The 12968-nt window shown below is 40.4% G+C and overlaps 2 protein-coding genes across 2 annotated transcripts; both read right to left on the reverse strand.

Moving 5' to 3' along the window:
- Positions 1–4495: 4495 nt before the first annotated feature.
- On the reverse strand, positions 4496–7102 carry LOC120439409 (tripartite motif-containing protein 16-like). The gene has a single exon (XM_039610364.1). The coding sequence runs from the start codon at positions 7018–7020 to the stop codon at positions 5230–5232; it is 1791 nt and encodes a 596-aa protein (XP_039466298.1). The 5' UTR covers positions 7021–7102; the 3' UTR covers positions 4496–5229.
- A 3207-nt stretch (positions 7103–10309) lies between these two features.
- Positions 10310–12509, reverse strand: LOC120433824 (zinc finger protein 862-like). Its single transcript, XM_039600761.1, has 8 exons — positions 12392–12509; positions 11995–12181; positions 11581–11890; positions 11333–11452; positions 11088–11240; positions 10816–10948; positions 10558–10711; positions 10310–10463 (listed from the first exon to the last, which is right to left on the reverse strand). The coding sequence occupies exons 1-8, from the start codon at positions 12507–12509 to the stop codon at positions 10310–10312; spliced, it is 1329 nt and encodes a 442-aa protein (XP_039456695.1).
- Between the last annotated feature and the right edge of the window lie 459 nt (positions 12510–12968).

Consider the following 12968-nt stretch of genomic DNA (forward strand, 5'->3'; position numbering starts at 1 on the left):
TCAGGCGAGAATGTAGCTGTGTAAACTTCAAATATCTGAGCCGGCGAGAACAGCGAACTCCCGGTGTTCCAGATTAACTGGCGTTGCAGATTAACTGGTTTAGGAACAATTTAGTAATGGTTTTTCGTTCATACAAACATTTCTTTTTAACTTGCCCGATGTTCTCAATTTTTCAATGTTCAACATTTTCAATTTTGTCCACATGATAAACAGAATGTAACTGTGTGCTTTCTGCAGATGTACTTCTTGCATTTCTGACAAAAAGTGCTTGTATTAAAACATGAATCTTCCTAACTTAGATTTACAACAAAAGATTTCTACGTCTCCTCCAGACTCAAGAACAGATGACAAACCAATCGACACACCTGAGTCACTGACTTTCTTAAATCCACTCACTCTCACAAGCTCCACTCACTCTCACTGGCTCTGTTTATTACTAATCACTGTGTAACTGTTGTAAATTCACAGTAACTGCCATCTCCTTACAAATGTTTATTATATTAACCACACTTACAGACTGTATATAACTACCGTCTCCAGCCATGTTGGTGGATTGCCTATATTCGCTGGAAATATTGATTTCCAGAGAAAAGACACAGGCAGACGATGCTTACAGGATGTGATGGGACAACACTAATGAAATATTGATGTGTCATATCTGTCCAAGGCGTATTTCATTGTTATGGACAACCAAAATATTAAAATCATGATGAACAACAGGGGTGGTGATTTCTATGACTTTGTGTATATAATGTGGCATTTCTCACTGATGTAGGCCAAAAATAAATACATGATATCATTTCATTCAGTTCAAAAGTTTATCTGCATGACGCATAAATAGACACAATTGAAAGTTACAAATGTATTGTGCATGAAACGAATTCAAACGTGGTGCAGATGTGTGTCACAAGTTAATCTGGCTGTAGGCTGTGGCACTTGGCCAGAGGTGGCGCTGGTTGACTCGACTCCATTTGAGTGAACACAAAGTAAACTGCACGCTTTAGTTGTGAAGTAAAAACGCTGAAATCGGAGTAATCAAACGTAGGAGGGGAACGATAACGACGACAAGATTCTCCCGATCGTCGCTGTCCTGTGAACAACATCGGCGTGGTGTTAATTGTTTGCTATTTTTGCGATCGCGTCGCGCATGAAAATATCACCAGGTAAACTCGCGACACTTTTAAACATTTTGTTGTTCAACAGCATCAAGACTGACCGAGTGTGTTTGAGATAACCTCACAAGTGTCACAGATGACACATTTGGCGTTTGTTGGTGGTTTGTCGGTAGCAGCTCCTGAAACGCAAGTCTGCCACACATCTGTTCGACCACAGCCAGTTAATCTGCGACGCCAGTTAATCTGGAACACCGGCACATCGTTTTCAAACCGCCGCAGTCTTTCGGTACTCAGGTTAAACATGATATATAAGTCACTTAAATAACTTAAACATGTTATTGTTTGGCCTTTTTCAGTGTTTTATTTGTTTGTGAGTAAATCGGTTTGGCTGAGTTATTAGATTAGATTAGATTAAATAAAACTTTATTAATCCCTCAGGAGGGTTCCTCTGGGGTTTTCACACAGCTGAATAAACGTCAAACAGAAAACTGATTAAACAGAAGTGTGAGATAGTCGAGAATTTACGCCAGTGTCTATGGCGTTATTTTTGTGCCACTATTCTGGGATGATCTGATATCGTCGTGTTGGTGTTGTTCCCAGATCATCATGAAAATGTTGTTCCAGGTTCAACATTGCAAGTGACCAATCACATTGTTGTGACGTTCTTCTTTTGCGCGCCAAGCCATCCCTGCATTTATGAAATTCCAATGTTGCAAGGACAATATCAATTCTGCTTACTGTTTATTAAAGGGTTAGGGTTAGGGTCCGTTGATCGGCGGACAGAGGCGGTTTGTCGTAGCTTAAGTACAGTTTTTTGTTTTACAGCGGTTTTTCCCGAAGTCGCAAAAGTATGACATCACTACATTCTGATTGGTCACTTGCAATGTTGATCCTGGAACAACACCAACACGACGATATCAGATCGTGCACTATTCTGAGTGCACGTAAAAAAAAAATTGCAGGTGCAAGTGTTGCATTTTGAGAAGAAATTTATTTTGAGTGAAGAAAAGCTAAATTTGAGTGAACAAAATTAATTGCTGCGTGCGTCTATTATCCATACACACACACAATAGCAGCCCCTCTCGCTCAGTTTTTGCATTTGCGCTCGCTCGCAATGTGTTGCTTGCGCTCTCAACATTTCTGCCCGTGTGTGCTCAACTCTTTCTGCACACCGTTATATTTGTGCCACAAAACCAGCCAATCACAGACTTGGATGCAAAAATATCTGATTGGCTGTTTTGGTCTCCAAACAGCTCGAAATGACGAAATGCAATATCCCAGAATCTATTTCGTCCAAAACTCAAACGAGGCAGTGGCGGAGGAACACAGAGTGGCGGAGTTTGAAATATTACTCTTTCTGGGTCACAAATTAAACTTTTAAGATATTTTCATGCGAGAATGTAGCTGTGTAAACTTCAGATATCTGCTCGATTTATCAAGACATCACATATTTGCAAAAGTGCTCTGACGTTTTCGGAGATGCCTATTCTTCGCTCAAAATAAATTGCACCTGCAAAATTTTTTTATATGCGCTCAATTTTTTTTTACGTGCACTCAGAATAGTGGCACAAAAATAACGCCATAAGCATCCGGTTATATTTTAGATAGCAAGGAGCAGGCGGCTAAGTTTCACTCCACTGAGAGAGCTCGTGACGTAATTCTGAAGGCTAGACCGTCCAATTTCAGAATTTCACAGTCACTCATTTTCGGTCTACCCGGCTTTCGGAGGACCCAGCCCACTTAGATCGCGAAGGCAAGGTCCTCAGGTGGATGCAGCCTTTGAATTTGGACACCCCCGGACAATAATAACGGTGACATTTAACTTATTTTATCCGATAAATAAACACTGTAAGATTCAAGTTTTTTGTATATATATATGTATATGTATATCACTGCAGCTCCAATATATTGTTGCATTTGACAACCCACTACAGCAACTACAGAATAAAACCACTAACCAGACTGATGACAGATTTCAAACATGCTGAATATGAAGAGTAGTATCATTTAAACTCACATGATTATCAGCCATAAGAACAAATTCAGATTTATATTGATGTAAGGTATATAAATGTAAGTACAGTTTGAATCAGTGCAATATTATTTTCACACATCAATGGACCACTGAACTTCTCAGCTTCTAAAATGTAAAGCCTCATTTAGAAACTACACAAGTACATATAATGGTCAGGGATCAACATGAACCTGTCTTCTGTGTCTATTTGACTTTAACCCTCTGGGGTCCAGGGTATAATTGGCCATTTTTTACTACTTTTGATTAGGGATGGGTACCGGTATCCGGTGCCATTATGGCACTGGTTCTTACATAAACAGTAGTAACCAGACCGAAAAGCAGCGCACATTTCGGTGCTTTTTTTTCCCTTAGATGTCATACACTTTGGATTCTAGCCAATCATTTTACCTTTCTAAGGATAGTAGGCGGGGCCAGGTACGTACGTTCTTTTAGAGCAGAGCTACAGATTAAAAATGCCCAAGGCGAAGCGGTCAAAAGTCTGGCTGTACTTCACAGCAAAAGATGAAAACTCAGCAGCCTGCAACAAGTGCTTTAAGGTGATACTGTGATACTGTCAAAGGAGGTAACACCTTGAATCTGATGAAACACCTGGCGACGCATAGCGGTTTTTTAAAAGCTGAGAAATGCACCGTATTTGATAGCTTGCCGCAAGACCTCACACTGAGCACATCTACTGCGGGTGTGGTGCCTGTTATCAGCCCCGGAGTTAGCAACATCCCCCAAAAACCCGAAGAGGAGAGTCCTGGCCCCTAGCCCTGTCAGTGTAGCAGAAATGATGACGGATGATGATGGCAGCAGACGCCGTTGTTCTCTGGGTCAGTAGCTTAATGTTGTTCGTGTGTAATTAATGTTGAGTAGGCTAACCACATTATTACATTAATGCATGTAAGGTGAACTAGCAAACACCGTCGTAGTTACATGCGGCTGTCTTCTTGTTTGATGGCAGATACTCCCTTCACCCTGGCCAAAAAGGCTAAAATGACCAAAGAAAAAGTGGAAAACAGCTAAACATGAGAGGTTTTTGGACAAAGTTTGTGTTCTCCATTCTTTAAGCACCGGCACTGTTTCAAAACTACCGGTTTGGCACCGGTATTGGATAAAACCTAAATGATACCCATCCCTACTTTTGATTTGACCTCTATATTTCATGTTTAAAAACTATTCATCTTGCCTTGTTTGGTATCATTATTTTCAGCACAACCTCAAATATCTGAATTAGGAGTTATTTTTTCATTTTGACATACTGTATTAACACAATTGATCTAAATTCAGACAAAAAACCCCATAAAATCCGAGTAGAAAAAAGTACAAATTTTTGCTGTAAAAACCACAAACATGTTAATGAATCAATTTCACTGAAATGCAAATAGAAATTGTGCATTTTGAAAAATTATGCACAGGTTTTGCAAACAACAAAGTTATATGGTACTATTTAGCTAAAAATGCAGCCAAGGCCTCAGGTGTTTTTTATATAACCATAACTATTAACACGACAAATAGGTGTTCTACATCAAATAAGAAGGCACAGACATTTTTTGTGCCACTCCAAAAAAAAAGTTACTGTCCATTATAAGACAGAGGAGAACACCACAGGCCTAAACTCTGCAGGTCTGACAGCAAGAGATGTATCACTCCTCCCGTTTTCTAGCTGGAGACAGGATTCACATTGCAGTCTGTCTTTGGTTGCCTTTTTGCACCAACTGTGACATTCAGCAGTATAACTGACACACAAAACAAAACAAAACAATGTCTACACTACACACTAACTATAGACTCCAAACATGCTAAAAGTCTCACATGCGAAAACTTGCTCTCTCTCCTAAATCTTCCCCCTCTACCTAAACAACCAAATGCCACATGTTGCGATATAATTTTTTGATTGGTTGACATGGTACACTTCAACACCAATAGAGAAGGGGTGTTATTTCTTTTTTGCTCGCAAGTGGAGAGTGTTTGCTAGCGATGTCCGTAGAAAACACAGTTTTTACTGTTTCTTCCCGCAGTAAACACCACTGTTTTATTCAGAAAAAACATTGCATTTATTTTTGATCGTAATTAACTCTGGTTTTACATGGCCAATCAACACGATTTAAAAACTGGTATATACTTTGAAGTCTGGGCTTTCGACACACGTTGAAACGGAGACTCTGGCCGCTGCATCTTGTTGCTGTGCCGTCTTAAATCGGTGGACCCCAGAGGGTTAATCAACTCTGCAGTAACTCCATCAGAAAATGAAAGACAAAGTCCAGCATAGAGCGGCTGAGTGAATGTGGTCTGGACTCTGTGGAGGAGAGTCATGGTTTCAGAGACGCTGTAGAAAGACAGAATACCTGCTCTGTGATCCAGGTACACTCCTACTCTGGAGGACCGAGGACCTGAGAGGACAGTTTGGACATTGTTGTGCCAAAATTGAAAACTGATTGTGTCACAATATAGTGCCCAAGATTTGTCATTGTTTCCAAATACAGATTCATTGAAGCTCCCTGTTCTGCTGATATTCTTGTATGCGACTGCTACACCAGCTGCTTCCCCTCTCCACTCCACCTCCCAGTAACAACATCCAGTCAGACTCTCTCTACTCAGGATCTGACAGTATACAGTGAATCTGTCTGGATGATCAGAATAAGACTGTTGTTGTTCCATAAATGTTACTTTTCTGTTCCCCTCAGATAATAACAGATGTGTGTTTGCTGTGTTTGGATCCAGTGTGATTTCATGTGAATATTTTAAGAATCCAGCTCTGGTCTTTGGCTCTGGTGGTGACAGTAAAACATCCACTTCAGTGACTGTCAGTGAGATGTTTGTCCATTCCTCTCTCAGAATGTCCTGTAGTTTATCTCTGGTCTCTGACACAGCTGCTGTCACATCCTCAAAGTAGCTCAGAGGACGAATATTGATGCTGGATGAGTGTGTAGACTCACTGAGTGCTGACAGTGAGGGGTAGTTGTGTAGAAACTGGTTGTGATCCTCTGTGTGTGAGAGCTGCTCCAGCTCGCCGTCTTTCCTCTTCAGCTCAGCGATCTCCTGCTCCAGCTTCTCCTGAAGCTCTTTGACTCGACTCACTTCAGTTTCCTGCTGGGATCTGACCTGCTGCTTCACATCAGAGCTTCTTTTCTGGATGAGACGAATCAGCTCACTGAACATCTTCTCACTGTCCTCCACTGCTTTATCAGCAGAGCCATTGATGGCCTCCACCTCCTGTTGAAGCAGCTTCACATCTTTCTCTCGCTCCTGGATTCTCTGCTGGATGTTTAGTCGTCTCACCTCAAGCTCCTTCTGCTTCTCAGTCCTTTCTGCTGCAGCTGGGACTGTTTCATGGCCTTTATGTTCATCCATTGTGCAGAGATAACAGATACTCTGCTGATCAGTACGACAGAAAATCTTCATCACCTCCTCATGACGAGAGCAGATGTTCTCCTGGAGCTTCTTGGAGGGGGCCACCAGCTTGTGTTTCTTTAATGGAGCTGCATCATAGTGAGGTTGGAGGTGTTTCTCACAGTAAGAGGCTGGACAGACTAAACAGGACTTGATGGCTTTCAGCTTCCTCCCAGTGCAGACATCACAGGCCACATCTTCAGGTCCAGCACAGCAGTGATCAGCTGGAGCAGCTTGGAGTCCAGTCTTCTTCAGCTGCTCCACTAAAGCTGAAAACATGACATTTTTCACCAGGACAGGCCTCGGTATGAAACCCTTTCGGCATTCGGGGCAGCTGTGGATTTTCTTTTTCTCTTCCCCTTCATGCCAGAACTCTTTAATGCAGTTCATGCAGTAGCTGTGTCCACAGGGAATAGTCACCGGATCCTTCAGTAGATCCAAACAGATGGAACAAGAGAAGGTTTCTCGGTCCAGCTGAACTCCTTTCTGTGCCATTTCTCCTCTCAGTGTCAGTGACTGTGTGAGTTTCTCTTCCTTATAACTGAAACTAGTCTGAGCTCTGATCTCAACAACATGTTTCTGCAGTGAATGGAGCCTGTCAGCTCTTACACGTCACCACATGTTGGTTACACCCATCTTCAAACTGCAGATCTGAAGGGGAGGGAACGAGGAAACACGTGGACAGAGAGGAGGTGCTGTGTTTAAGAGCAGGAAGAAGAGGGAGGGTTATCAGGCTGTGCTTCACTCCAGGAAGAGGAGCAGTTTTAGAGCCAGGTAACTGCAGGACCAATGAGAAGTGGTAATGGGTGTGTTGATGGGGAAAGAAGGAAAAGATGATGCTGTAACAAGATGAGAGCTCTAAAATCAGCAGTGTCTGTACATGTAATTCCAGATATAACTGCAAAAGTTAATATAAGTTAATATTGCATTTTGTTTTGGTTTTGCATTTATAATGCAATACTTTAGATGAAAATAACCATTCTTTCCTTCTTTTTCCTTCTTTGTACAAACATCACCTGTCGTGAGGTCCCCTTTGTCCCTTTGCCTCCACATGTTCCTTCTTCGTACAAACACAAACGGTTCTTTTAAGAGTCATTCCTGTACTTATCTCTGCATTTCTCTCTCACACACACATATACACTAATAAACACACATTCTTCCTCTTGTCTCTCTTTCCAAAGCTCTTCTGGAAGCCTTCCTGATTTCAGTTAAGTATTATCTTCACTTTACTGTCTCTAATTGTTTGTGAGCATGGAAGTGCCTTTGCCCGCCCTACATCTATTGTTTGGTCTTTTTGTGTATCTTCCTAACGTAGTAGAGTTGAAATGGCTGCTCAGTGAGACAAAGGGAGAGCAGAAAATAACATTTGTCTTGCAGACATGTTTGTGGATAATGAAAAAGTGAATATCTGTGTTATATGATTTAGACATATAATACTTATGCAACTAAACATTGTGAATTCTGGAGTGAAATTTGTGTAATAGGCTGAAGAGTATTTCATGGTTCTCATGCAGTGGTCACTTTGCACTTAGTTTATAAGGAAACTAAGTGCAGAGCAGCATCTGTTAAAGGCAGAAGACTCCATGTTGGTTGGGTGGAGAGAGATCCTGAAGGACGTCTGCTGTTAGAAAGAAGCAGAAGAGGAGAGACATGAAAATGGTTTTCATCTAAAGCTTCTCCATCTTCCAGTGGTCGTCTAACTTCCAAGATTATTAATGCTAAACCAAATCAACAGTCAAGTATCTTTTGTCATTAAGTGTATTTTAAACTAACTTTTCTATTAGCTGAGCAGCATATAGTACTGCATTTATTTACTCACTGTGGAAACATGGACCCTCACACTGGGTTGGGCTTATGGTGCATATCCCTCCTGTATTCTGCTCTGTGTTGAAAATAATAGTCTCTGTTTTTAAAACATTTTCTATTGAAATGTTTTAAATGATGCTGTTAGGACTGGTGGATGAATCTGTTACATAAGTGATTGACTTCATGTGTTTTAAATATAGTTTTACTCTCAGACTAGAGCACTGAAAACACATCATGAGATGTTCACTTGAATCTCAGCAACTTTAGTGCTCAGACAATCAACAGATATCAAGTAGAAACTGCGAGTGAAGCAGCAACATTGTTGTGTTTGTTGGGGAGAAATCTTACAAACATACAGTGCAGCACTTCAGAGTCACACTGCTAGCGATCGAAGATTTATGTAAATTTGACAAGCTGAACGCTTTCTGTACAGTACAGGGGACACGGCACAAGATTGATCTACAATGGTCTACAGCCAATCAGGACGCAGAACACAATGCATTGTAAAAAAACCAAAAACAACAACAACAAAAAACATCCAAAATTGCACAAAACAAAAAAAAAAATCCACGAAACAGCGAGGCTGTGAAAGGTGAACCACGTTATAATGAGGGACGACTGTACTCCTATATTCATATACACATACAATCCCATTATTTATCCTTTACACACATGCATTCTGGCATTCTCATGTATGCATTTACTAGCACAGGAAGCTCCCCCTTAAGCAGGAATCACTTTTAAACCAGGAAATATTATACACTTGGAAAACTTATTTCACCTGAACCAGATGAACCAAGCAATTAAGCTTTTAAAAGTCATGCATTTTCTTTATTAATATTGTCTTTAATTTGGGGAGTAAGTAGTTATGAAAATGACATTAGAACATTTCAAATTTTTTATTTAACCAAGAAGATCCCATTGAGATTAAAAACCTCTTTTTCAAAGGAGACGTGGCCAAGATAAGCAGCAGCAAGTGTCTCACAGTTACAGAAATGATTCAATTAATTAAATAATTTATTCGAAAGTATTGAATACTTTCAAAGAGAAGCTACAGATTCTTTTGTTCTTCAGAGGCTCTACAGAGAACTTGTGATCACATTCAAACCTTATTTGGAATTCTGTCTACCTTATTGACTGCTTATGAAACAAGGCAAAGAATTACATCCGAGAAAAGACATCTTGGTGCCTCCACCTCTCATCACTGGCAGGGCTCTAGACTAACTTTTTGCCATGGTTGCACTGGTGCGCCTAAATTTTATTTTTAGGCGCACCAGCACAAAAGTTAGGCGTACCCAAATTTTTTAACTGCATTGCTTAACACCGCAGTTTTACATGTTCACGTTTTTTTGATTTGTAAATATTGATTTGTAAATGATTAACTAACAACCTTTCAACACAAAGCTCTTTATTTGTAGCAAAGTTCTACAAGAAAGATTACTTAAAAATGCTTGTGCTTAAAGTGCTTCACTGAGCTGAAATTTCAACATTAAACAAATTTAAAACATCTCAAGATATATTAAATAAAAAAACCCATCTAAATTAAAAAGTTACTCAAAGTGTCAAAGGTTTCAATCTGAACATTTCAATATCCGAACAACTTGATATCTTATGGACTGTCCTCCATTGCAGGCACATGCCCCTCAGATGGCCAGCTCCTGTAATTTGGCCTTCTTGATCTTTCACCTTGGGTGAACCAGCTTGCCACACTCTCTCTAGCATCAAAATCTTCCAGACTTGGCCCCTCCACACTGATTCTTATCAGGTCATCCACTGTCTCTGAATGAAGGGATGCTCTTGTGTCTGATTTAATTCTCTTCTGTGCAGAGAACCCTCTTTCACATACCGCAGCTGAGACAGGTAGGACCAGCATAATGTGTACAAGATGCAGGATGTTCTGAGAGAAAAATACATTCAAGAGATTTATTGAACCAATGTGTGTTAGATAGCAAAACTCACACAATCTTAGGAAAGAACATCAACCAAAACTGACCTTGTGCTCTGAGCAGTACGGCTCTCTGGTCAACATGAGCTCCCAAAGGCTGAGGTAGGTCTTGTCTTTGAACATCTTGGCAATTAACAGCTTCAAACTTACAAACTCTTCTTTTGCAAGCTCTGCGTTTACACCATTTCTGAAAATGATGTGGTTTACACAGCTAATCGGTGTTCACATAAACAACATATATACGACCAGCACACATGATATCGTAGCAATCCACCAGCTACCTTCTCAGCACTGTGGAGAAGTGATCCAAGAGAAAAGCAAGGTCATCAGCACCATGGTCCACTAAATCCTCTTTGTTCTCTGGCCAGCTATCATGATTGAAAATGTTGAAGCATTTGACAGCTTTGGTTGTGGCTGACTCAGAAGCACTCTCCTCTGTTGTAAGAACAAATACATTTTAATAAATGAAAATAAAAATATAACAATGCTGTTAACAATAATAAAAATATTTCTTATCTACATGTATTTAATACACTTGCCTAGGAGACTACTGAATCTTGCTTTTAGATTTTTCACAGTGGATTTGATTGTTGCATCCATTACTTTTTTAAGTTTAGTGGCAGCAACACCATCTTCAGCCAGATTTGATGCCTCTCCTTTAAGTGTTATTGTCTGTGTATTGCATAAACGATAAATAGAGATTGTGATATTGATATTAGAAATATTTGTGCAAATATAAATAAGAAATAATCATAAAATAATAAATAGTGTTCTCTGTTTAAATACGAGACACAGCTATATGTAGGTCTACCTGGAATTTGTACACTGCCATTTCACCCTCTTTATCCTGCTGCCTCCTCTGCAGCCTCATATGAGTCAGGAACTCTGACAGTCTTCCATGAGGCTTGGGTCTTGCAACCATTACCTCTGTGGTCACCAGCAGTTGTTCCAGGCTGCAAACGACCTGTTTGGGTATAACAGTGCTGTATTTTTAAAAAAGTTGAAGATGACCACAAACACAATTCAAATATACACATCCCACTTTATCTCACTTACCTGTGGTAGGATGACATCATTCCTTTGAAGTAGGAGGCTAAACTTACTAATGCCACTGAACACATCTGTAATAAAATGGCAAAAGGCCACAAAAGTGGCATCTTCCATTGATTTCTTAACCTGTATGATACAACAATAAAAATTAGTCACCTAGAACATTGATGAACTACATTCTTAAAAAATATAAAGTCAATAACAATTGCGTAATTTGCTGAAATAAAAAGAATATTCAGAAATAATGCACTGACCTTCGTAGCTTGGCCTGCAATGTCTGCATTGGCAGAGGAACCTGCCAAATAGTCCATGTGGCGGTACACAGTAGTGAACTGCCCTGGTTTCAGAAAGGTCTCCAGGGCCCTTGAAACATGTGGGAGCCACCTTGTTCCCTTCACCCCACTGGGCACCAGCGCATTTACTCCCAAGTCAGCCCCAATGACCCTGAGCTCTCTCATTGATTTTGGGCTGAAACGATACGTCTTCCAAATTAAATGGAGAAGGTCATACAACTGCCTGATCATTGGAATGTCCCTCTGAACTGACAACATTGCCAATTCCAATCTGAAAAGATAGTAAACTTTTAAATGTAGATATATCTGCTCTATAAAAGAAATTAACCCACAGTGACTTTAGAGTGTCAGTCATTTCTTGTCTTCTAGTCTTACCTGTGAGGCATACAGTGGAATGGCACAATGTGGTCACCTGCCTCCTGCTGCAGAAGGACTATGACACCCCCTTTGCTGGCCAAATTAACAGCAGCACCATCAGCCCCCATAGCAATGATTTTCTCCAACCAGTTACTGCACTGGTCCCCAAGAGCAGCAAATGCTTTCTTTGAGGCAGCATAAACTCCTAAACGAATAAAAAAAAATACCATTTACTTGTCAGATCAAGAGTTTACAATGCAGTCTTTTTCAGTTTCAGTTTCTGTATTCATGTATTATTGCTATGTTTAATTTTCAATGATAAGAATATGCTACATATGGTTAATGCAGTAAAAAGACGTAATATTATTGATCATATTATTTACCTATATAGGCTACGTGACATGACATGGCTTACCTTGGGCATGGGCATGCTCGACCTCAATGTGTCCAATCAGTATATTCGCTGGTCTTCCTTTTTGCAAGATATGAGCGTACACAATGACGCATTCTTTTGTGGCGATGTCTGTCTCCATCGATCAGGAATGCCATGTATGCACTGTTCGCAATTTCCACTGACGTCTTTTTTTTCAGTGTGTCAGTGATGACGCCTATAAACTGGGCGCATGCAACATCATTGCTGTATGTGGGGTTTATGTCCAAGCCATTTTTCTTGTGAAGAGTTATTTCTGACTTGAACTTAGTAAATGGAACTTCTTCTTTTGCAATATTGTAGGCGATGTTAAACTTAATGATCATCTCGGCCTCCGATGACCTGTTTACTGCTGCCTGCCGCTGAAAGGCAGTGGGAAGAGGGGACATTTGGGCAGTGCATTTATCGCGTCAGCTTGGCTGTATCTTAGCCAGGGAAACTGGTCAAGCCACTCGATTGGAAATTTATACATTTTCTCACTTTTACTTTCAGTGGGCTCTGGCTGGGAGTCGATCGTATGTGGCTCATTTTCTGATGCCGTCTCCGGACCAGTGTTTGACAA

This window comes from Oreochromis aureus, linkage group 3 (genome assembly GCF_013358895.1).
Source record: "Oreochromis aureus strain Israel breed Guangdong linkage group 3, ZZ_aureus, whole genome shotgun sequence".
NCBI lineage: Eukaryota > Metazoa > Chordata > Actinopteri > Cichliformes > Cichlidae > Oreochromis > Oreochromis aureus.

Bases quoted from the DNA above. Each gene is read 5' to 3' on its own strand.
- LOC120433824 (XM_039600761.1), bottom strand. From the start codon at position 12,509: ATGGAGACAGACATCGCCACAAAAGAATGCGTCATTGTGTACGCTCAT. The intron at 12,182-12,391 runs GTAAGCCATGTC...TTATTCGTTTAG, and splicing joins CGAGCATGCCCATGCCCAAG to GAGTTTATGCTGCCTCAAAG. The intron at 11,891-11,994 runs GTAAGACTAGAA...CTATCTTTTCAG, and splicing joins TTCCACTGTATGCCTCACAG to ATTGGAATTGGCAATGTTGT.
- LOC120439409 (XM_039610364.1), bottom strand. From the start codon at position 7,020: ATGGCACAGAAAGGAGTTCAGCTGGACCGAGAAACCTTCTCTTGTTCC.